Here is a 25,004-nt window from a genome sequence, read left to right on the forward strand (position 1 = left end):
CAACAGTTTTCCCCCCTAACAAGGTAGTTTTAGTGAATATTTTACGGTTTCCAAAGACGAGAAGGAGACTAACCTGAGTCAAACACCAGTTTATTCACATCTGCGATATATCAGCCAATCAAAGCACAAAGCAGTCAAGACACAGAACTTCTATCCACTCTTCTCAATTTCTAAAAAAAAAAAAAAACAATGCCGAAAATATCAGCCTTTTTTCTGTTAAGATTTTGTGTGTTTTTCCCTCTAAATTGTACTATACATTCACTTTTCAATGATGCCTTTGCACTGAGGTAATGAGCAAAGAAAACACTGGCAAGACGGACATTTTGAAATGAGGGTAAATCAGGAATAGGCTAGGGAGACAATAGAAAAAATACTGGATCTAGATGACAGAAAATAAAACATGGAACTGGGTAATAGTGAACATCTGATAGAAGCTGATATGTTTTCTAAGCTGCAACCCAGGTGCCAATAGCTTCCTCGGCCGTGCCCTCTAACAAATACGAGTGTTCGCAGTAATAAGATTCATTAACAGTTAAAAATGCAGCGTTTTTAGATTTCAAACTCAGTGCTAAAAAAAAAAGTTCTCACAGTAACATCACTGTCACACATAAAAAGCAACGCACAACGTAGCAAACGAACAACAGATAAGTTTCCGGCTGATTAGTCTTAACTGGATTCTTAAGTGGACCCAGCCTGTCCTGGGTTGGAATTAGAAACTTATCTGTACTTATCTGGGTGCTGGTGTTACCTGGACTCTTCTTTGACATCATTTGCAAGAAACTCAACTTAGTCGCAGTCTTTTTTTCCCAGGGCCACGTATCCATAACAAGACCTCCTCCTTCTCAATTGTCCATGAAGTGGTCTCTTTGGAAATGTGGCATGGGTATAGAAGCCCAGTGTATGTTAATGTGTTCTGCTTGGGCCTGGAGCTTTGGGTCCAAAAAAAAAAACAAAACAAAAGATACTGGAGAATGAAAGAGCTTAAAGTTACCATGGGGGTCTTTACAGAATGTCCACCAGCTCACGGTACAGAGTTCACTGCCAGCAGAGGAGAAGACTTCGTACATGCATGTCAGAAGTGTGAACGTGGCTTTGGATGAGGCAGCAACATCCCAAAAACAAAACCAAGAAAAAAAAGAAAAAGGTTGGATGGGGTGACGAATGGGAGGAGGAAAAGCCTAGATATTCTTTGGCCGAGGCGTGTCATCTGGGAAAATTCACACACACAGAGCTCTGGGGCACCTGAGAGAAGAAAAGGAGAATAAAAATCAGACATTTAACCTGTGAAATATGTTTTGTCAAAGAACAACTTTGCCATGTGAAATCACCTGCATCCTTTGTATACACAACAGGAAATAACATCCAGTTACATCGCTGTAATAAAGCAAATCAAAGGAAAACACTAGGTGATAATCAGTCTAACCTGTCCTCAGTGAAGCCATCCATTTCCTCTTCGTCATCCAGCTCCATGTCCAGCTCATTGTCGAGACAGTCACGGCCATAGCCGCTCAGGACGCTGCACATACAAAAGATTCTTAAATGATCAGACATGTGCACAACTCTTGACAAAAAGTTGACCTATGACCCTGAGGATATAAAATGTCATCACATCATTTAATCCTATAAGACATTTATGAGAAATGTTGTCATAATTAGTGTATGAATTCTTGAGCTGATGTTATCTTAAGGTCACAGTGACTTTCACTTTAGTGTAGAAAAATTAGTTTTGTGTAGTTGTGTGCTGTGCGATGTGCTGAGGTGTTTTTTTTCTAAACAAGGTGCATAATCTGTAATTTTAAGAAGATGAAGTGAACAACTGAAATGGCTGAGCGTTGCAGCTGCTGACCTGACAGAGCGACATGTGAAGAATACAATCCTCTTGAGCTTCTTGTTGTAGAAGAAGTAGTTGAAGGACCAGAGGCTCCCCTCTTCACCAAAAGGGTCTGAGTCCAGATCAGGGTTGTAGCTACAAACAAATTTAATAGACATCAATTTAAAAAGGCCTGTGCTTGTAACCCCGAATGTTGTTTGGTGTATAATACACAAATGCCTGTAAATACCTGTAAATGTCACAGCTTTGCAGGTTAATCTCCTGATCGATGGCGTTCCACAGCTCCGGCCCCAGAGAGTTGAACTCCTCTCCGACAGCAGAGAACAAGCTGCTGTTCACTGCATTAGCCACCTGCAGAGAAAATCCCATTCATACTATTATTTAACAAACAGTAGTTTTTCCTTATTTCTACAATAACCTGAGATGGAAAATATACACACTGCTCCACAGGTAAGTCAGCTCTAGAACGGCATACTGACCCAGTTAAGACTCGGTTCTCGGCTGAACTCATGGGCCCGTGCCGCGCTGAAGTCATAGTCCGGCCTGAAGGACTCGTTGAGCGTGGTGATGAGGTAGAAAAGAGTCTTCCTGCAACACTTGTCACTCAGAGGGTTTTCCCCATCCTCACTGCTCTTCCCCAGTCTGGAGAGAATAAAATTAAAAAATATATATATCAGAAACAGAGTTAAACGTCTACAATCTGCTTTAATATTTTCAAACCACTGATTTAAGAGTCTTATATGAGAAGAACTCCTGCACTAAGTCTGCCCTGCACTGTTCTGATTGGCTGTGGACTGCAGTACTCACTGTGAAGGGCTGGTGGCGCTGGTGGACTGAGGGGGAGAAAGAGCCTCCAGGATGTGTGGCTCCCCCTCCTGGCAGAACTGCTTGAACATGTGTTTGTCATCCCCTGCCATCTTGCAGGAGTAGCTCTCAATCCTGTGGGGGCAGAAACAATTTAGCATTTTTTAGTGATACATGTGTTAAACAAAACATGAGTTCTAAACATAATAATGGGAGAGTCCAGCTGAGTAGACTACTTTAACAGTCCATTAGGCTTAAAAACACTATAACACAACACATTAGGGGTACTTCAGAGTATTATCATGCATTTTTAATCAACTTCGGTATATGAAGCCTGATTCATTTCAATTCTTTTCAAATAAAAATAAACACTATAAACTAAATACTCCAGGACACTTTTAAATATTAGGGCTGCACCTAACAACTATTTTCATGATCTGTCAATTGTTTTCTCCATTAATAGATAAAGCGTAAAACATATTTTCAAATCACATTTCCAAAGGCGAAGTTTTCTCTAATCAACAGAAAATGAAAAACAGTCTCTCCACTGGGAACCATATCTGCACAAACATCTGACAAGTCTGAGTAAGTGCTAAAATTTGCTGCGTGCTCTTTCATGTTTCTGGGTCAGACGGCTCTGTACACTGATATGCTAGTGGAGCACACGGGTGCGCAGTTGTTTATTTTGCCCCCACCCACTCAGAGGTTATGCAAGAGCAAAGGTTGTGCAACTTGAGATAGACTGACTAGTAAGACCCTCTCTAGCCTTGCCAGCCTAATTATAGGGACACTGGGTGGCAGACGATACCACAGTGGAAATAACTGCCCTGGTTTTCCATCCACAACACAGCTGACCTGCCGACAAAACACTCCTGACAGGACAGACACTGGAGCTGCAACACTACAACACTAAAATTTGATTGAAAAAAAAAAACAAACTACTGCACAACTGTTACCTTCTGCACACAGCTCTGACCACAGCTTTCTTACATACTTATTTGTATTTAATGCATTTAGCCATTATTATTTCAGGTTTTTATAGACTGTATTACCCCTTAGTGTTCCTGTTCTGCACTGAACAATCAGCCTTTACAAAGAGCACCAGCTGTGTTCACTCGTTCAGTTTTATGCATTTTGTGAAGCACCGAGCCACTTTTCATAAATGCAGAACAAATGTTATTTATTTAATTTTTATGTGTGTTTAAATCAAATTCTCATCTGTAGAAAATAACATGAACCTCCTGGAGGGTACAATTTTAGTTAAATCCTGCAGCTTTCACGTCCTGCTGCTATGATGGGCTGCCTCGCTAATCCACTAAGCAGCCTAAACACCAGCAGCCTTGGCAGCTCCTGCAGCACTCTGCTATTATGGCTGTATTGTTATATGTGTTTATGTGTGCATGTATCTGTGCTCCAACAACACACTTCACAGCGGCTTCCAAAATAGCCTCAGAGTGGTGTGAGAGGACACCGTGATGTGCGTCACTCCAGGTCACAACAGAACAGAAGCTCAATTTCACCACCCACACTCCAAACCCTGCACTCAGACTGGGCTGCATAGCTCCACAACCCACTGCCCTTTATGTAACCACACTGTCACTGTAACTGCAAGCCCTGCTGAAGGCCTTACATAATCTAAAACACACTGTAATATTTGCTGGGCCAAAAACACAAACTGTCAGATATTAACTTTCAGCAGTTGCCCTGAAAGTAGGCTTTTAGTTCAGCAGTCTGTTATCATGATATTGCATAACATGCAGGTACTTGTTTGCTCCACTACCCCTGTTTATGAGCTGAGTCTGTGATCTCTGAACCAGCCACGCCTCTCATAGTCTCTGTCCTTCTTCCATGACATCATACCAGAAAATAATCTTTCCTATATAAGGAAAACTTAAGCAGACTTGGAGGTTGCTTGCAATAAATGCTCACTGCAGTGGTTCTTACTTTGATGTAAACACAAGGGAGTCTGAGGTCTCGCTGTCCCTGTTGAGCCACTAAGTCTGCACTACTGAAATAGAAGCGGTAAAGCTGTTCACACCACAAGAGGTGACCTGAGTACACACTGACCAGAGAGCTAATGGGGGTGTGTATCTATGTATGTGTGTGTACAAACACAGAAGAACAAAAGGTGGGGTTTGATTGGTGTCTGAGTACAGCAGATCTTGGTGTACACAGTTGTCCATGCTGTGATACAAGACTAAATGTATATGACCCCCTACCTTCCAAGGATGCGAGACTCCCCTGTTTCAACACACAGCCGGGAGCTGAGAGCTTCAAAGCTGGAGTTTTCCAACAGTTTCATTGCTGTCTGAAAGACAAAAAAGCGACATAAAGACAACGTTAGCCAACAATCACATTAGAAAAATAAGTAGACTTTTAGTCTCTTATTTTGTTTCCGTACTGTCTAACAGGGAAAACAACTTTGCAATGATGCTACGGTAAAGGTTACTGTGCCAACTTGGCATTTAACTGTGTCAAACAAGTGTTCTGACAGAGGTGGAGTGTAATAAGTACATTACATTAGCATTACTTTTGCTACAGAGCAAACAATCCAAAAGTAAATACAACTACTTTAATAGTCATTTAAAAATATCTTTAAGCAATAGTGTCACACAACTCGTGGCTCCTGCTACAGGATTTACTGTAGTTATTAAACTTATATTTAATGATATTGACCAACTACAACAGTAAAAAGCTGCTTTTATATTAATGGGCAACCAAAAAGTATGGAAATCATTTTCATGAGCATTTAGCACTTTTATTTTTTCCCAAATTAATATTTTCAACGCAACATCTGTACTCGTATCAAAGCATTTCTACAGTGCAGTGTTTTTACTCAAGTAAAGGGTCTGAATAGTTCCTTCAACACATAAAGCCAGCAAAGAAAAGATAATACGTGTTGTCAACGTATAAATAATTAGTACTGTGGGGTTGCAGCGCCCCATGAGGGCACAATTTAGGTAAAAATACAATTTCCTCTTTATATAAACCACCGCCCCTCCCCCACTGTGTTCAATACAAGTTGACATATCGTCTTCCTGTTTTAGTTCGCACAACAAATTACTTACCGAACAGTATTTTCAACAGAGACGGGAAAAAAAACTGGTTCAAAAGCCAGTCCGCAGGCGGTAGACACTCGTCTTCTTAACCCAACTGGTCACTAGGCGACGCAAAAGATTAGCGACCCTCGCTTTATCGTTGACCAGCTAACGTTAGCTAAGTAAGCCGTTAGCTTTCTGGCTATTGACGCTCTTGTCTTCACTTCACAGCTGACTTATTAATTCGCACTCAAGCTTATGCATCTTTCAGAAGCACTCGGTCGAGAAGGAGTTATTCTGAGGCCTTTTAAATTTATAGAAAAGCTGCTCTTCCCGATCAAATGCGATGAGATTAAATCCAGAGACTGTTTGCGTCCGTCGGAGTCTGCCTGCAGCGGCATCCCTTTCAACCTGATTTTACAAAGCAAATTGTATTAGCGAGATCAAGTCGCCTTTTTCTAAGCGACTCGATCAGAAAAAGTAGCAACTAACGAGCTGCCTAGCCTGATAATATGTCAAAACAGGTCAGGTTTTCCCCTAATCGTCGGTCACCTGAACAACGCGTCTATTCTCATCAAAACAACGGAGTCTTCTGTGCCGTGAAGCCCAGCCCCCTTTCGTTTATATATGCCCGCCATTTTTAAATCGTAGCCCTCTCGTGATTGGCTCCTTGACCTGTCCATAGAAAGGATAACTAATGTGATTGGTTAAAAATCGTACAGTCACTCCCTAGGCTGGGGCTGTGTCAAACGTCTTAAAACTGAAAAATAAGAAATGCATATTGTGAATTATTTTGGTTGTTTAAAGATTTTCTGTTAGCCATTTATCTCTTAGGTGTTTAGCTTCTGGAGCACTCACTTATTCTCTGCCTTTTATATTGTGTGAATTTGTCTCATTTTGCGATACACTGCACTGTACCGTACGAAATGTGCTGATTATTTTCATTAAAGATAAAAAGATAAATGCCTATCATTCCCTTAAGCTCATAGCAACAGCATAATGATGAAATGAAACCATTGCGCTATGATACCCTCTGAAAAATGTTGTGCTTTTCACAGGTAAATCAACAATGGATCACGTTTCACTGCTTGCTGTAAATTAAAATATTAGTATAAATTTACCTATATCGGTGGCCCAGTGGCCTAATGGATAAGGCATCAGCCTCCGGAGCTGGGGATTGTGGGTTCAAGTCCCACCTGGGTCGTGGTCTATTGTGATCGACAACCTGATTTATAATGCAGCCTGGATAATTCACAGCAGTGAAAGGAATTATAAAGGATAAGAACTCTGAAGCATAAAGTAACTGGTTGCATTATTTTCTTGATCATTAGCCACAATTTAGATACGTACAACTAAGAGCAGATATTTCATAAGAACATTTTATTGACAAATATAAACTGCATACAGAAATCATCTGAGAAGGTGCTAGTGTTGGTTTGTCAGGTCTGTGTGATATACTCAGAAACATCCTCCAGGCCTGTGCACTCATTATCCAGGTACTCCAGGATCACATTACCCCCATTGTACAGGGGAGTTTCTGGGTGAGCCAGCAGCGAGAGCAGGGTGTCATCCATCCGCAAAGCCTCACCTGTCTGAGGATGGCATAGCCGCAGCTTCTGCAGACACAGAGGAGAGAGGCATGCTCTCAAGACTTCTTCAAGAGATACACATTATATTGTGCTGTTTTTATTATGCTATGTAAGCTTCCTTCCAAAAACTGTTTGGTTATTTATTTATTCAAATCAACTACTACCTAAATAATCAGCAGTCTTTACAAGATTGTTGGAGAGGAAATGGGACAATAGGGGAGAGAAAATTTCACTTCTGATTTTGTGTTAAAGGGCAAAAGTTTCAATAAGTTAACACACTGTAAACAAAAAGGAGAGGTAACCAACTGTGAAAAAAATACATTAACATCCCAAATACTATGTATTGTATGTGCTGCAACACGGACATTGTGTGACAACTAATCTTCAAATACAAAAACATCTACATGCAAAACACTGGTTAACCCAATTTCCTGTGACCAGGGTTCTATGTTGCTGCTGTCACATGGTGTGACAGGAAAAGCGTGCATACCCAACACCTGCAAATCACAAGTGCAAACAGAGCTGATATATACATAGAAATAAAAATAAATTGTGAGCTTCAGTGTTGACAGTCCTTGTTTTGTTGTTTTGGGTTTTTTTTTTAATAACTTCAATTTAGCTAGTTGAACTTGTGAAGAAGACAAGAGGCAAAGAGGAACATATGGTGAGAGGTGTGAGAAGCAGATCACTTACTTAGCTGTAGTTTATAAATGTGTAAATAAAATGTTTTGTGATTATCAGTAACTCTACTCCTTCCAGCTGTTACCTTAGCTGTGAGGACATTATTGTTGTTCTTGAGGCTAGCTAGAGAGGCTGCATAATCCACCACTTTTCCCACACTCCATTTGGAACAGAAGAACATGGGCTGGCTGGGGTCTTTAGATTCTTTAGGGAAATAAACCTGAAAATAGGTTCTCTCTGTCTGCAAGGCCAAAAAAGGAGAGGAAGTGGTCAGTTGGACAAAATAATAAGCAGACTCATACACAGAGTCACACTGAAGATAACACGCAAAGGTTTAATTATGTCAATATATGAAGCTTTTTAAATTAAATTCACAATAGCACAGATTTTACCTGCGGCAGTCCCTTGTCTCCGCCAGCATGAAGTTTCAGTTTCATTAATGCTACCTTAGCTGCAGTTGCACTGTTCTTTGCTCCTCTACGTCCTTTACTTTTGGATCCATCCTTTGACTCTGAGTAGTCACAAGAGAGTGATACAAAAACATAACCCAAATGTATACAGGTTGAGTAATGCAAACAGAAGTGCATTAGTTATGACAAAGATGCCTGCATTTGTTTAATACTGATCCCATGTGGCCAAAAAAGGAATGACAGAATTAAGTGACTACAGCCATATTGCCAAGATACCAAATGTGACTGTACTACACTGTAACTGACCCACAATCTTCTGCACCAGCTCTTTAGTGGCTGCCATTCGAGGCTTTTGGACCTCCAACTTCTCACACTTGTGATCATCTTGATGACGATGGCTGTAAGACAAGAAGAAAAAATTACAACCTTTCACTTGCAGAGTCTTTCTGTATAAAACCCAGACGAGATCATAAACTACAGTGCATCTCAACACCAATAACAATAATAATGTTGTTTCTTGAAAAGGTAAATGGAAGAGAGAAAAAAAAAGTAAACCTACGCCAAACAGAAATGTTTTTCACACTGTGGACATATGACAGGCAACAGCTCTTTTCCTTTGCAGTCTTCAAACGAGCAGGGATAACTTGTACTGCCACCAGCAGTCCTGGGTTCCTTTTTTACTGATTCCTAAAAAGAAGTCAAAGGAAATTAGGTACAAAAACAGCACAGCTAGTATCTTAGAATCAGGACAGAAGAAGAATGTATCCTAATCTTATCTAAGAAGAACATAAAACACGTCATCCACAGTACCGCCTACCTCTGGACATGAGTGGGCCTCTCTGCTTCTGTGCTCAAGGCTGCAAAATACAAAAGATGCACATCTCTCATTTAAAATTATATAAAGTTCATCCCTGGAATGGTTTGAAGTAAAAAGTACATTAATTGCTTAATCTATAAAATCAGGTCTGAACGTATTCTCTAATTCAGGAAATCTTACCAGAAAACACCACTGCAGGAATCACAAACAAATGGAAGGAAATCTATAAGACGGGTGGAGAGAACAAGTTCAAGCAGGTAATTTTCAGAACAGGGATCATTCAGCAACAAACCGCAAACTTGAACGTCTGCGTATCCTGTCAGAACTGCAAGTAGATACCAAGGTGTCTACATCCAGTGCAGCTGCTATACAATGAGGCTTCCGGACCTTGTGTTTTAAAAGTAAACTTACATTAAGAGCCTAGTTAACAGGCTGCATAAGTCCGCGGCCAGACTAAAGTTTCCTCATGACTAGTGTCATGATGCTGTGACCATAACCTGAACACAAAGATCATGTAGTCAGCGGTTAGCTAAACAAGCTAGCTTAGCTGACAGGCTAACCATGCTAAACAGACGCTGGTTGGGTTTTTATCATTAACTGCAGAGTAATGTCACACTTGGATATATTTTTACTGCAACTCCAATGAAGTTGAACCAGACCTTTCAGATTGCAGGAATCGATCTGACAATGTTTCCCAATGTCCAACTCAGCCATTAGTTAGCCGTGAGACTGCGGATGTCAACATGAACTTTGACCCTAAACGTTAGATCACGTGACTGAGACTTCTTTTTTTTTTTTTAAAGTGACAAAATATTTATCTTTTATGTCTGAGATAGAATTTTCTGACTTTAACATTATATATTGTACATATATGTAAAAATATTTTTATTATAAAAATAAAATAAACACATGCGTCATAGTTAATCGCAGGATTTTTTTCATGTGTTATTTTAAACGCAGCGAACGGAGAAAATAAATTTCAGAGTCAAAGGGGAGGCAGGGCGTCAGGTGTCAATACGTCATTCAGGTAAATGGTGAAAGGTGTGGTGAAAGTTGCATTCACTGGCTGGTTTGAATTGAAACCACAAAGCCGTCGAGCTGGAAAATCTGCTCGCAACACACCCGCCCGTAGAAACACCGAAGTAGGACGCCAGAGTTTTAGTTACGTGTGTAGTTTACTCCAAAAGCCGATAAAATGAGCAAAATCTCTAAATTATTTAAGGGAAGCTCCAGCTCGAGTTCATCCAGCTCTTCAAAGTCCAAACACCACCGGTCGCGAGGGGGCCCTTCGCCCCAGGAGGCTATCCACAGGCTGCGGGAAACAGAAGAAATGTTGACGAAGAAACAAGAGTACCTGGAGAAGAGGATAGAGCAAGAAATCATGATAGCCAAGAAGCATGGCACAAAAAACAAGAGGGGTATGTTTTTTTTTCCCTGTGCAGAAAAATCGGTGCACCTGTTTTCCTGAGCCAAGGACATTCAGAAAATAGGCCTACAGGCTGTTTTTGATTGTGCGCCTGAGCCTAAAAGTTAATATTATAGTCTCTTTACAGGCTATAAAGGAGATCGTTAAAGAGGGCTGTTTCTGTTGTGATGATGTCTGTCAGTAAGCAAATGTTTTGATAGCAGCAGCAAGTATAACAGGTTTATAATAATTAAAGTGACAGAAAAAAAAACCCAAAAGGAATTTAGTTTAATTAAACCTGAAAGTTTTCATCCTTGTGCAGAAAACCCTCTGTGTTCAGTTCTTTTCTCATGTGAAACCTTGAGGTGCTGCGTTGCTCCGCTGAATCACCTCAGACTTAAAATAAACACTACCATGAAATGGGTGGAACCCTGTTTCTTTTTGTTAGGAGTGGTGTGAAATTATCAGAAAGAGTCGCACACAAGTGACTTATCCAATCTTTCATGATCAGCTGCTCTGCAGGCTTTGAAGAGGAAGAAGCGCTTGGAGCAGCAGCTCACACAGATTGATGGCACACTCTCCACCATCGAGTTTCAGAGAGAAGCTTTAGAGAACTCACACACCAACACAGAGGTCCTGAAGAACATGGGCTTTGCTGCTAAGGCCATGAAGCAAGTTCATGAGAACATGTAAGAACCTTTTGGTATGAAAATGAAAAGTACACTAGTAGTAACTTTTTCATAGGACTCAGCAGTAATGGGACAGCATTTATTTTAAAGGACATTTTTATTACACTTTTGAATGGGAATAGCTGCAAAGTGACCTTAAATGGAAGGAGAAATTTGATATAATTTACAGTTTATTGTTTCTCTCTGTATTGTTCATAGCAACAAAAAAAAATCATTAAAAAATGCAGCTTGAGGGGTTGTTTTAGGTGAATTCTTTTTAGTGTTAAAGTCAAGTTTAAAATTTTCAAGTGATGTTTTCCCCAAATTCTTACCATTTTATCTCTCCCCTCTCCTTTCCAGGGACCTTGACAAGATAGATGATCTGATGCAGGATATCACAGAGCAGCAGGATGTGGCTCAAGAGATAAGCGAAGCCATTTCCAGACCTTTTGGCGAGACATATGATGAGGTTAGTACTTTTCCTACCTCCTCTGTCAAAATCAAATTTTATGGCACTCACATTCTCTCTCTCTCTTCCTTTGTGTCATTTTTGTGAGGCCATTTTCTTTTCTGACACAACACAGATTTTAAGTTACGTGTGTTTCTTTCTGTGTGTTGCCTGCTAATCCAGTTCTTGACTTACAAAAATGTATTGAACAAAACTCTAAGTGTTGTTTATCTTATTTGTTTTTTCAGGATGAGCTGCTGGCAGAGCTGGAAGAGCTGGAACAGGAGGACCTTGAGGACAGCATGAAGAGTATGGGTGGACTACCCAGTGTGCCTAACTCTAAACTGCCTTCAGCAAGGCCCAGTCATCGCGCAAGTAAGTAGTAGTAATAATTCCATTAAACCTTAAACCTTAGGCCACTGGCGTGTTTCTCAAAACATATTTATTTCAAATTTTAAACATAATTATTAATACATTAATGGGGAAAATAATCATTGTTGCTAATTTCAACAAACTTAATCCTTAGCTGCTGCTTTAATCCTTATAAATGCTCCATTATAATTTAATAACATTCACTGTTTCTTTTTTAAAATTTTGTTTTTACAGCAACCAAGAAAAGGGTTGAAGATGATGACGACATGCGTATGCTGGCATCGTGGGCAACTTAAGTACATTAAGGCAGCATCATTCTCACTGAAAGAGATACAGAGATACGATACAAAGCTTTTTTTTCATTAAAGATTTTTTTACTATTTTTGGGAAAATGAAGCTCATTATATTTTAAAAACAATCTTTTTGTTTATAACCTTAAAATGCTACTTTACAGGTTATAGTTAATCAATACATTAAAAATTTTAAGTGAAGGAATCAACAAACTCGGAATTTCTTTTCTTTACTGCTTCCTTTTTCTTTGTCATTTGTACCTAGCCTCAGAATCTACTACTTATTTAAACCTAATGAAGACATGAAGATGACTGTGATATTTTTAACACATTGAGCAAAATGCTTTATTGTATGTGAGACTGCTGTAAATAAGCTTATACACTGCATTAACATTGTAAATATATTGCTTTTCAGTGTTCAACAATAAAATCCCTCTCCTGATGGTATTCTCTGCTGTATGATTCTGCTGTATGATGTGGCTGCACTTACTCGGTCATGAGTACCAGATATGGTTTAGTATGGCCTATCTAAGTCTTGTCGTTTTCATGTTATTGTTCTAAATATTCTGTAATTTTTCTTTACACGTAAAGGTAGGTTGCATCCGGTTTTCGGTGCTTTTATTTTGAAAGGTGACCGGAAGGCACACTCTTTACATTCCAGTTAGCTTATTACTTGTACAAGGAGGAAGTCTTTCTCTGGCGAACTAGCCACCCAAAGACAAATAATTCCTGAAACAGACGAGGATCTGGAATAAAACACAATATGGAAGCGAACAGACCACATCAAACAGCAGGTAAGCCAGTGACATTATTATCTTTTTTTAAAAAACCGTCGTTTGGAGTTGTGAAACAAATACGACTTGTTTCTGTGGCTATCAAAATTAGCGCTAAGTTAGCAGACGGTTTCCAGAATACACATTTCCCTCTAAACCGGACCGTGACACGTTTCACACGTATTAAGTTATATCACTGGATGTTTGGAAAAACTCAGTGCACATTTAGGTTCATCTTACATTGTTATTAACCAAGTATTACGACTTTATGCTCGTTAATAATAGAAAGAAGTTATGGTTACTTTATACACTTCTGGGTGACTAAAGATATTATAGATAAATATAGTAGAGTAAAACGTATAACATTTGCCTGGGAACTGTAGTAAAGAAGTTTAAATTAGCAGAAAACTTTCTTCTGTGAGTTGGTTGTACTAAAAAATAATTTAGAGTACAAGTACCACAAAACTTTACTTGAAGACATTACCTGAGTAAATGTACTTTCCACTACTTTTTATAAGCTCTTTGCTTTCATTGCTTTATCATTAAAGCTGACCTCCAACTGTGGTTACAGAAATTTAATTTGGGAAACTAGGGAAAGGTAAAAAGGCTGTCCCAGCTACCAAAAAACTATAAAAATTCAGTCAGGTTAGTAACTTTGGTTTTGGATTGTTGGTTGGGTAAAACAAGCAGCTGAAGATGTGCTCTGGGAAATTGCAATGGGCATTTATCACTATTCTCTCACAATAGGCATCAGCTTGATAATGAAAATGTAAATTCATTGCAGCCCTTAAATGGTTTATAATTGCCTGTGAAAACAGTTTGACACTACTACACACATACTACATCCAGTCCCACCACTGACTCTTTTAAATTCAATGACCACAGCTGGAGGTGCCCCTGGACCAGAAGAGGCGGCAAGAAAGACGGCAGCTGCAGCCCAAGCAGCCATCCACCTGCCTGAAATTCGTTTGGTGGTGCTGGGCTGGAGGTGGCCAGGGAAGAGTCTGACGGGCAACACAATCATAGGCCGAGAGGAATTTCGCCTGGAGCGAGCAGCCGAGTTCTGTGTGAAGAGGGAGACAGAGGTGCAGGGACGGCAGGTGACTGTGGTGGACACTCCAGGGTGGTTCTCCGCCCAGGACACGCCTGCATCCTATAAACAGGAGCTAGTGAGAGGAGCATCTCTTTGCCCTCCAGGTCCACATGCCTTCCTGCTGGTCATTCCCGTGGGCATGTTCACAGAGGTGGACCGTTCGCGCATCGAGGAGCATGTGAGCCTCTTTGGGGAGCGTGTGTGGAAGCATACGATTGTGGTTTTCACCTGGGCGGAGGTGTTGAGGACCATTTCAATCGAGAGGTACATTCGCAGAGAGGGTAAGGAGCTGCAGTGGGTGCTGGAAAAGTGTAAGCGAAGGTACTTTGTCATAAATAACTGCATATTTGGGGAGCATCCCCAAGTAGGACGCTTGATGGAGAGGGTGGAGAAGATAGTGGCAGACGAAGGGGGCTACTACAACGCAGAGGAGGTGGAGAAAGAGAAAAAACCTCTGGATGAGAACCAGAACCCAGCCAAAGAGGTGCGGGAGTTGGGGGCACGACCCAAACAGAACTCTGGGGTGGATTTGTCCAAAGCCATGGAGGTGGATTCGCTTCCCAGTGAGTGATGCAAGAAAGTAAAGTTTCAAATGTTATAAGTTTTTTGTAGGACATTTCTGTTAAGCAAAGACCCCATGAAATGAACACAAGATTCTAACTTCCTGGAAAACACAGACTTCATCTTGCTCAAGTAAACAAAAACTCCAATATCACAATTTTGTTGCAAAAGTCCCTACAGAACATCCTGTTTCAACAGACAATACATCACATTAAACCTGCAATAACTGATTTTTTTAGCTACTCAGGGACATTGAAAACAAGCTGCAAGAACAACAGTGACATGTCATCACCTTTTAAGTTGATATGGCTAATTTGTTAGCAAACAGTTGCTTATTTACACGCCCAGCAGTGTTAGCATTCATTTAGAGTCATGCCTCTGGCCACCTGGTGAATGTAAGTCCTATGTTCACTCTCCTTTTAGCTGTGTTTTCAGCTTCTGTAGCATACAATGAGCTTTTAGGGCTTCGTGCTGCTGAAAATAACACTATGAAATCTGTGGGCCATAAAAAAAAAACAAAGTAATGCTTAAAGACGCAAACACAGAGAGCAGAGGGTAGCAGCTTAGTCAGGTGATGATTCTCTGTGGGTGTGTCACTGTGACCGACCCCTTTCACGTTACATGATTAAATTGAATCCATTGTTGTCATAAAATATTGATATTAGCTCCTTTAAGGAAGTAAATATGTAATTTCACGGGGCCTTCAAATTAGATGCATTTGTTAACCTTCCCTAACACTATCACTATCACTGCTTTGTGCCAGGCTGGTATGCACAGAATTTAGATTGCAGCAGTGATTGTGCATCATGCACCTCCACACCTTTCCTGACATTTCTCTTGTACCCTTACTCAATCAGATTGTCATTTCCTCCTCCCCTCTCAAACAAAACAGTACGTCATGCCTCCTTTTCTAACACCACGGCAGATAATAGTGATATCACAGTATTTTAGCTAAATGCATGTGAACCAAGCTTGCATATATGTAAAGTGGAGCCCTATTAATAATGCACCGTGTGTCCAATTCTAGATTAACCAGACACTCTTGGCTGATGGACCCTCTAAACCACGACTAATGGAGCCTCTGCCTCTGCCTTACTGTACTGACGGCAAAGCTGCTTATTTGACAAGACAGAAAAGGGTAATTAACAGAAATGATGTTACTGAATGTACAAACCAATGTGATTTATTCTATTTATTTTTTGTGATGCAGTATCTTTTCACTGTGATGATAAAGGAGGCCTTTTCAACTTAAACACCCCTTTCTGTTCAAAGATTTGTACTTCCCTGTTTTAACACGTAATGATAGTTTGCTCTTTAGCGTGGAGGATATCTGTTGGTTTGTAATTTTGTGTTTAAGGACGAGTTTATTCGAATCAAAAACAAGGAAGCACAAGCTGTTACATACAGTATGTAATGGCCGTGATTTTTAAACCTAGTATGTACACTCCTTAGTCATGGCAGATACCAATGGCAGAACTGCACTACTAAATTGTTACTATAATACTCTGTTGAAGACTGTTGAGGGAATTGGTTTTTATTCCCATTTGTTGTGACCAAACTGTAAATGCTTTTCTCATGCTGCAATGTTTATTACACTCTCAGTGTACAGTTAAAAAGCACTTGAGTAGTTACTGAATTTTGTCTGTTGCCTTAAAGCAGTGATTTTGTTCCCTTTAAATTGATCTTTTAGACTTTTATATAACTTTGTGGCAGAGGGATATGTTTGAGGCGAATGCACTCTATTTTCATTAAATCTGTCATAATAATTCAGATTTAAAGTCAGTACAGAAGTGCTAGTGTTAGTTCATGTAAGTTGAAAAGTGTCTATATCTAGCCTGAGCCACTTTACAATGCTTTATAAGTGCATCCTGACTACTTCTCCGCAGTTTTAAATGGGTAGTGTATCTTTTAAAGTCTCTGCAGAATCAGGCTTCGCTCTCTGCAGATCTGAGCAATGTCTCTCCAACCCAGTCCAAGATAAAGTCTCTTTATGTATAATTTGTATGTGATTATCACATCTTTCAAATTATTCTTAAAGCTTAAAGGTACCTTGTGGCGTTTGTGACCACTAGTAGGGCTATGGAGCAATGCCTGCTGTTTGAAATGCACTTAGCATGTTTTGTTAGATCTCAAGGACACATAGTCAAGTCAAGGCATTGTTATTTATATAGTGGCAAGTAATAAGAGAAACTATCTCAGGGCAGTTTTCGTATAGAGCAGGTCTAGGCTGTAGTCTTTATAATATTATTTACAGAGACTCAGCATTTCCCATAGTGTGTTTTGGTGAGAAAATAGTGAGTGTAAACATAATGTTTGTTTGTTTACTAAGCTCCACATGGCACCTTTAAGTTTTTGTTTGTTGAAAAATGAGAATTGTGGTGAAAACCGCTCATCTTCCAGCAGGGTTAGCACTCAGTATGCAAGACTCTCCAGCACTTTGTTGTTGGATACTGGGCACTTTCAGGTCTGCATATCTACATGGCTAATGAGCATGAGAGCTAGGTCAAACAGTGCAATATTCTACAAGGCTAAAGCAACATTTAGCACTCTTTTGCAGGCAGCCAGCTACGCCAAATTTAGCAGCTTTTCAAAGTGACAGTGGCTCTTTCTGACAGGATAGAGTCATCTGCTCTGGACAGACACTCCAGCGTCGCATGAGGAGGTGTATAGCTGTTTTCCGAAAGGGACCCAGTTTAACGAAAAGCACAGTAACAGTGGTTACATACTGCAGTTAACCATGGTTGTGTGACCTAGTTGGATCAATCGAGTCTTGCTTTTTGTTGGGCCTCAAACCAGCATGTGTATCTTTGTATATGGGGCCCTCATAGGAGTGGCCCAGCAGCACAAAGCATAAACAGGTGTATGCAGTATTGAATCCTTGCCTTGCATATCCCTCTAAAACAGATCAGTTCACATATACCTGTGGCTATAACTGTAAGCAATACTCCTACTCCTTCTCCTTCTGCTTCTACTCCTAGTTTTAGTTTTAGTTAACCTGGGTGTGAGTTCCACAGACTCTGGTTGGAAATCTTTGCCTTTCAACTTTTTGTTCTTTGTCAATGTCACAGATCAGTTTTCTATCTTGGCTCTCAGGATCTCGATCTACTTGTTTTCACTCCGACAATCAAATCTGGACCTTTTTTTTTCCCTACCGGGACAACTGGTGAATGTAATCACCAGGATGGTTGGACAGAAACCCAGCACAGTGCTAAGAGCCAAGATTTACAACTGACTTAAAAGCCTTTGTACCGAAGGAATGCTGTAGATACTATGATTCTATTAGTCTTTTGCGTGAATGTATTATATTCATTACAAAGTAAAGCAGATCCAATGTTGTATACTCATATATGCACAACAACTGTTTTACCCAGTGTGGGTAAATTATGACGTGTGTGTTGCCATTTGAAGGACCAGTGGGAAGGATTTAAGAGGACTTATTGGCAGAAATAGAAACTGAATATTAATATTCATAATTATGTTTTCATCAGTGTATAATCACCATTGTGTGTTTTGTTAGCTTAGAATGAGCCCTTCATATCTACATAGGAAGAGGGTCCTCTTCCACTGAGCCTGCCATGTTGCACTACCATGTTTCTACTGTAGCCCACAATGGACAAACCAAACATGGGCACTAAAGAGGGCCTTTGGCATTTTTACCTGAAGGCCACTGTAGGATCTCCTATATGCTTGGAAAGTGAGGGGTATTCAGTCAGTTGCTTTCTGAATCCTCACCACTAGATGCCACTAAATCCTACACACTGGTCCTTTAATAGAGAAACAACACAGGAAACCAGCCTGCTATAGACCTGATATACACTCATTACTGATATTTTATTTTAGATTCAGGGGGTTGATAGAAACACTTAAAAATGAAAAACACGTCTGAATGATCACAGTTACAAACACTGCTACAGATATAGGCCATACTGTATTTGCTGAAATGTCACTTGGCAGCATTGTCAATGATAAAAGGTCCGCTAATCATCACCAGACAAAAAAAAATCTATATATATAGAATAATTTGATATAGAAATGAAAGAGTCTGGGCTAACAAAGAACAGGAGTCACCAGTAAAAAGTAACAAGGTCAGGATATGGCACACATGTATTGTATACTGGATGCTGACATGCTGACTGCTCTGAAGCATGCAACCTAATATAGCCACCTCTGTAGCTGTGTTTGTAAAGGTGATTTGGTTACTTTCAAATCCTTTTTCCTCGGGTGTTGAACCTGTTTTGTCTCCCTCCTGTGCTGCATGGTTCTGAGTCCAGAATGTGAATCAAGTTACTCTTAAGAAATTAATGAACAAAGCTGAGTAACCTCTCTGGGCTTATGCTCTACTCTTTGTAGGCTCTTATTGGCCAAGACTGTTTAGATTTGCTCGTGAAAAAAAATCTGAATGACTTTATTTTAACGAGTGCTGCATTGTTATTTCTTTTTTTCTGTTAGGTCCAAATAAACGTATACTTTGATCTACTGTAAATCTGGAGTAAGTCTATTATGTAATGAGACAGGAAATAAATTGCTCTCACAATGTATTTGAGGTGTTTTTCTACTTCTAATTTTGGAAATAGTAGTAAAATAAAGTACTAAAACCTAAACATATATGACCACTAGATGGCAGTAAGACGTCAGGTAACGGGAGATCATGGCTGTGGTTACAGCAGAGGCATGATTCACAGGACTGGTATGACCTTACCCGCAACAGATTCATTAACTTGTTTTGGGGAATGTAATAGCCGGGAGTCCAACTATTAACACCCACTTATTATTTTTATAGGCAAAATGTGCAGCGGTTGTGTTTATATAGCGCACTTCATTACTTCCAGGTTCCATTCTTTAGTTATATATCTGTTCTTTAGTTAGGCATATACAGTGCATAATCCTCTTTTTGTCCTTCATGCTACAGAACCAGTCTTGTCTCGTACTCTGTAACAAAGTCTGAAAGCTCTGCCTACCTCAGTATATAATGTTCTCTCCTTTCCTCATACCTCTTTCTTGCCTTTTTTGCCCCCAGCTTTCTAAGCTTATGCTCCATCCCCCCCTTTGCTGTCTTGTTTGCTCAGCTTTCTCTCTATACCGCTGTAGAGGTCTATCTGCTCAATCTGCAGGCGAGTAGTCCCACTATCTACCTGATCCAAGGATTTCACGTAAACCAGCCAGCATTTTTCACTGTCATGCTCTCTCTCTCTCTCTCTCTCTCTCTCTCTCTCTCTCTCTCTCTCTCTCTCTGCACAGACATAGGTAAAGAAGATTTTTTTTTTTAACAGACATGAAGCTGACTGACTAGCAAAATGAGCACTGATAGAAGAATTCCGGTTCACTGTCAGTCAAACATTGGCTTTCCTCCAAATTAATCTGTCCCAAGATCCTATTTAAATTTTTTTTGGCATGCACTTTAAATTAATTATGGAGACATTTAAGCCAGAATAATGCATAAGCATTTCAGTTTTCCAGCTGCTCATTGTTCCTCTGTTGTATCTGTGTTTTGAATGCATACATGAATACTGATAAATGGAGCAAAGGGAGGGGGTAATTTATCATTAATTTTGTTCCTACAATCCAATGATACTCAAAATATCACCTAATGTGTCCTTAAATGAAAAATAAAATCTATAATACTGTGTAAAGGTATAGTACTGGCAAACACACAAGCCGTTCTCAACAAGTGTGACTGTTTTTAGCAACATTGTTTATTATTTCAAATGTAATCAAAACAACAGTAGTTACAGAAATTACAGACAGCCATGATACTGTGTGATTTTGAGTCTTATTGTGTGCTATGGAGCGTCTTGATAACATAAAAACAAAGTCACAGCTGGAAGAAAAGTCCGATTCTTATTTCTTTACACTGAGCTCTTCACATTCAGCTCTGGCAATCGTCATCCAATCCAACTCATAGATCAGAGAATAAAGAACAGCACACAGCAGTTACCTATCTCAACAACACCGTTATGCTGCTTCTCATCATCTAAACTAGCATGTTAAGAAAGTGGGAGTGGAAGCAGTTAGTCAAGTCAAGTGAAGCAAGTGAAGGTTTCGCTGCTAGACAACCTCCTGTTATACGATTAAAGTGTTTCTGCTTTTGATGACATGCTTGACGCAAACAAATCCGACCATCAGCCACTTTTCTTTAACTGCGTTTTGAGAGTGGTTATAAAAACACTTGCAGTTTCAGGTGGCAGTGTACAACAAGCAGATGTCCCAAGCAATTGCAAAGAGCATTTCTCCACAGGGATCAATCTAACAATATAAAAAAAAAAAAAAAAAAATCTGAAGGCATGAAGAATCCACAGACCTATAAAACTTAACCCCCTCTCCTCTCATGTATGCTTTTAAAACACAATCGCAGAAGGAAGTTATGAGGAAGTCATAAAATGGGGTTTGGAAAGCAGGGGTTTGCTCTCTCTGGCCGACAACAATGTGACCACTACAGAAATCAGTGTAGTTATGAAGAAGGGTATGTGTGAGGAATTAAAACAGCCAGTGAGTCCTTGATTTGGTATTTGTACATGGTGACTCGTGTGTATCTTTGGGTGTGTAGCTGATGCGTTAATGACAATGTGTTTAGAGGATTAAATGCTCTCATTGCATTTAGACTGTAGATGTCCGCCGTTCGCTAAGCCCCGCCTCCTTAGTTACCGTTGCTATGTATGCCAAGCTTTCCGTTCTCGAACGTACGTCACGCGTCCAGCTGACAAATTTCCGTTCTCGAACGTACGTCACACGTAATTTTAAATTACAACGCGTGGCAAACAATAGCTCCTTGATTTTAGACAAAAGCAAGCTTTTCGCTTCTAGCCAAAAAAAATCAAAACAAAACAAAAAAAAAACTTGTCTTCGGCCGACGTTTTAATTTTTCCAGCTGACTCGTTTGAAAGCAAAAATTTTGCAAAAAGGGTTTCAAATATATGTACGTAATAGATATAGATACATATTGTTCCAGAAGACTAAGGCAGTTAGTCCGAGAATTGCAGGTATGATAAAGAAAAATTACTGTTATTCCGTTCTATCATAACCATGTTTAGATGCTTATCTCAGGTAACGTTAGGCCCAGTTTGTGCCCCTCTGTATAACGTTCGGTTCTCTAAAAGGTAACAAACAAAAACACTTACCGGAGTTCTGACGGTATTTCCAGATAATCAAAAGACTCTTCTAACCAGCTGGATGAAAAAATATTACGTCCGCTGCACGATACAAACGGTTTCAAAGTTGTGACTGTTACCCATTGAGGTAATCGTCATGCTTTGTTTAAACTGGAAAATAGGAGCTGCTTGAGAAACAGGTTAAAAATATTTTCGTTTTTGTTTTTTGTTTTTTCATTGTTCAGCAGCAAGTTTTCAAAGTTAATTAAAATCTTTGGGCTTTCTGAAAATACTTCTAGTGTGGCCAGTGTTTTCAGACAACCTTCCTCAAACATTGCCAATTAACCATCGTGTTTCAGTCCTTAACTAATTGCGCGCTCCAAAGCTATGATTGGACAATCGCTGTTCGGGGGAGGGGTTTAGAGAAACGACACTGCAAATGGCAGCAAAACATCAAACCACAATATACACCACTAACTGGTAGGATCTGCATGGTGGTATGCTGAGTAATGAGGTGTGGAGGCTGTGGGGAGGCTGAGGTAAATACTTGAAAATATAGCGCAGTCTGATGTTGATTAGTCTTTGGTCTCAATGTGATGGTGACAAGGTGTTAATAAAATTTAAAAAAAGAAAAAAAAAATTATCCAGGTGCATTTTCAGTGTCAAACTGAACAGGTGTAATATTGCACGTTTAATTTTTCAGTAGAATTCCAGATAGGATACTGATACTGTCTGTAAAATGAGTCTACAATCATTGGTGTAAAACGTGATTTTGTCTTGAACTAATATTTAACAGCAGAAATTAGTGTTTGAATTTACTCATTCAGGAGCCTTGTGTTTTGATCTGTGATAGCAATGGAACAGTATTCACATTTAAGTAAAAAAGTACAGAGAAAAAAGGCCACTCATAAAAAATAAAGTTTTTCAGTACTATTACTGCTATACTACAAATGTTTGCCATGAGTTACCTGAATCTGCAAATGTTTTGGCCTTGGTATATACATTTATGTGTTGATACGGATGAGTCAATCATAGTTGTTAACCATGGACACAGAACCGGTTTATGCTGGCAACATACTGGAAAAGGAAACCGCACTGTAAAAATCAAGAAAAACTCCAACTAGACCAGTGTGTTTTCTGGCTCACACAAACTGTATCCAGACACCTCAGATTCAAATCAATAAGAATCAACTGTGCAGAGCCAGCTCAAACATATGCACCCATAAAGCAGGTGGATATCCAGTCACTAATGTAAACTGCTCTCTTTTGCATTCACACACACATTCACGCACACACACACACACACACACAGGAATCACTTACACTTTAGAAAATATATTCACACTCACAAGCGCCTGTCTTGCAATTTTGCATTAGTACCACATGTCAAATGAGAAAAAAAATGTGCATGGAAAAAAAAATGTGCAAACCCTAGTCAGGGACAAAATGGCACGGCAGTAATGAAAAAAGTAAAAATAAAAAAACAAATAAATGGTATTGATGACGTAAGGAATCAATCAAACAACCAATCAGAATAGAGAGAAGGATAGCGTGTGCCCATTACCCACTCAAAAAAAAAAAAAAAAACCCTCACTGACGTATTCTCAGTGAACAAAAAAACATCTTACACTTCATTTTCAGAAAAATGAAACTAGCCAAACATCACACACTAATTCAACACAATGCTGAATATTCAGAGACTTACTCCGAGGTGTGATCGATCGCAGTGACAGGAGTTCAGCTCATGTCATATCGTACAGCTGCAGCCCCTCTTTGCAGAGCGGGCAGTGGAAAAGTCAATTAAGCCTGCTATTGTATTGAAAAGCAATACCGACGGTCTATACAGATACATGTGCCAACCCCTGTGAAATAGACATACTGAAGAAAAATGAAAAGAAGCAAAAACCTGATGGATATACAAAGGCCTATACTGTATAACCCCACCAACAATAAAGTGGAAATCTCTGTTCACATACTCTGTATTGTTTCTGAAAATATATATTGTATAATTCACCCTGCTCCCTCCTCAGACACACCAGTATCAGTTTAGGCAGTCAGGCCGTACAATCCCTCCAAGTCAACATGACAGCAGCCGTACAAACTCTTAACCAATGCTGACTGAGTCGATAATGTTAATCCTGTTCCCTTCCTCTGTCCTTGACAGATCAGTTCCTTTCCAACAGGAGCTGAACAATACGTTTGTCTGGGATCAGTTTTCAGGGTTTTCTCACTTCCTCATATTGTTGACTGTGGTATCCAGTCTCATCTAGAACTCAATGGGCTGGTACAACAGTCTTAACGAGTCATTGTGCTCCTCCGATGATAAGCAAATCCTGGAGGTTCCTGGTGAGAAGTCCCTGTGGAGCAGGAGGGAGGAGGGCTGGCACAGGAGGAGGGGGCTGCAGGGATGCGGACACCCCCTCCTCCCTCAGCACTGCTCAGACTCGATGAAGCCCTCCTTCTCCTGGCCCACCGGCTCTACTTCCGCATAGGCTGGGTGACCTGACCCCCGGCGGAACTTCATGGCTGGCCACCTGCTTGGGCGTCTCTGCAGTGGTGAGCAGGGGAAGACATGTGTGGGGACAGAGTATAGGATAGTCTTTAGGATAGTCAGAGGTCACAGTGTCATGAAGGATAAAGGTGAGGCCTCAGGGTCACCTCTGTCTGTAATCTGTAGAATGAACAACTCTGACAAAGCTCTGCTGAGTTAAAATGCAGTGTTTAGCAAATCCACAAATGTCAAACACCAACACAAACACACTTGCATACCAACTGCATAGAACACCAAATTAGTATTAATCCTAAATTGAAACATACATATTGTTGGTTTTCACCTGCCTTATCCTTTAAAAAACATAAACTACAAAACCTCACACAACAAAGCAATATGAAGTGATGAATTCCCTGGTTTTGTCTTATGTACAGCATTCTGAGACGGAGCTTCACAAAATCAAATCAAATCAGGGAATTTCTGTGATTGATAATGACCCTGTGATATTGGCAATGAGAAGAACTTTGAACATAAGGAGTTGTCATTTGTTTTTAAAAGCTGTTTGAACACGACTCAGTGTGATACATGTTTAACAGCATCTACTCATCCACAGGGAATTCACATTAATTCACATTAAGAAAGGCTGTG

At 39.9% G+C, this 25,004-nt stretch overlaps 5 protein-coding genes and 1 non-coding gene across 8 annotated transcripts in view; 3 read left to right on the forward strand and 3 right to left on the reverse strand.

Annotated features, from left to right (window-relative positions):
* Positions 1 to 73: 73 nt before the first annotated feature.
* maf1b (MAF1 homolog, negative regulator of RNA polymerase III b) lies at positions 74 to 6,261 on the reverse strand. The gene is made up of 8 exons (XM_041065400.1): positions 5,704 to 6,261; positions 4,855 to 4,943; positions 2,639 to 2,770; positions 2,311 to 2,473; positions 2,061 to 2,182; positions 1,847 to 1,966; positions 1,424 to 1,516; positions 74 to 1,242 (listed from the first exon to the last, which is right to left on the reverse strand). The coding sequence occupies exons 2-8, from the start codon at positions 4,935 to 4,937 to the stop codon at positions 1,218 to 1,220; spliced, it is 738 nt and encodes a 245-aa protein (XP_040921334.1). The 5' UTR covers positions 4,938 to 4,943; positions 5,704 to 6,261; the 3' UTR covers positions 74 to 1,217.
* A 543-nt stretch (positions 6,262 to 6,804) lies between these two features.
* On the forward strand, positions 6,805 to 6,877 carry trnar-ccg. Its single transcript has one exon. It is a non-coding gene; the product is annotated as a tRNA-Arg (tRNA).
* A 159-nt stretch (positions 6,878 to 7,036) lies between these two features.
* zfand1 (zinc finger, AN1-type domain 1) lies at positions 7,037 to 9,918 on the reverse strand. Of its 2 annotated transcripts, none has more exons than XM_041066179.1 (8): positions 9,830 to 9,918; positions 9,351 to 9,393; positions 9,171 to 9,210; positions 8,913 to 9,040; positions 8,660 to 8,751; positions 8,336 to 8,454; positions 8,029 to 8,184; positions 7,037 to 7,286 (listed from the first exon to the last, which is right to left on the reverse strand). In XM_041066179.1, exons 1-8 carry the CDS (start codon positions 9,882 to 9,884, stop codon positions 7,113 to 7,115), a joined length of 807 nt encoding a protein of 268 aa, XP_040922113.1. In that variant the 5' UTR covers positions 9,885 to 9,918; the 3' UTR covers positions 7,037 to 7,112. The 2 variants fall into 2 exon arrangements, with proteins under 2 accessions (XP_040922113.1, XP_040922112.1); XM_041066178.1 differs by having other exon boundaries at positions 7,037 to 7,289.
* Positions 9,919 to 10,228: 310 nt separating this feature from the next.
* Positions 10,229 to 12,800, forward strand: chmp4c (charged multivesicular body protein 4C). The gene is made up of 5 exons (XM_041066180.1): positions 10,229 to 10,588; positions 11,087 to 11,264; positions 11,604 to 11,712; positions 11,940 to 12,066; positions 12,298 to 12,800. Exons 1-5 carry the CDS (start codon positions 10,366 to 10,368, stop codon positions 12,357 to 12,359), a joined length of 699 nt encoding a protein of 232 aa, XP_040922114.1. The 5' UTR covers positions 10,229 to 10,365; the 3' UTR covers positions 12,360 to 12,800.
* Positions 12,801 to 13,007: 207 nt separating this feature from the next.
* On the forward strand, positions 13,008 to 19,252 carry LOC121200721 (GTPase IMAP family member 9). 2 transcript variants are annotated; one of them, XM_041066184.1, is made up of 3 exons: positions 13,008 to 13,147; positions 14,012 to 14,782; positions 15,808 to 19,252. In XM_041066184.1, exons 1-3 carry the CDS (start codon positions 13,117 to 13,119, stop codon positions 15,810 to 15,812), a joined length of 807 nt encoding a protein of 268 aa, XP_040922118.1. In that variant the 5' UTR covers positions 13,008 to 13,116; the 3' UTR covers positions 15,813 to 19,252. The 2 variants fall into 2 exon arrangements, with proteins under 2 accessions (XP_040922118.1, XP_040922117.1); XM_041066183.1 differs by having other exon boundaries at positions 14,012 to 19,252.
* Positions 19,253 to 19,327: 75 nt separating this feature from the next.
* Positions 19,328 to 25,004, reverse strand: part of plxdc2b (plexin domain containing 2b) — a 76,726-nt gene continuing 71,049 nt past the window's right edge. Inside the window, exon 14 of the mRNA XM_041066181.1 lies at positions 19,328 to 24,413. Coding sequence (XP_040922115.1) covers positions 24,294 to 24,413 — 120 coding nt within the window. The 3' untranslated portion in view covers positions 19,328 to 24,293. The remainder of the gene's footprint in view (positions 24,414 to 25,004) is intronic.

The sequence above is a fragment of the Toxotes jaculatrix genome, chromosome 20 (genome assembly GCF_017976425.1).
Source record: "Toxotes jaculatrix isolate fToxJac2 chromosome 20, fToxJac2.pri, whole genome shotgun sequence".
NCBI lineage: Eukaryota > Metazoa > Chordata > Actinopteri > Toxotidae > Toxotes > Toxotes jaculatrix.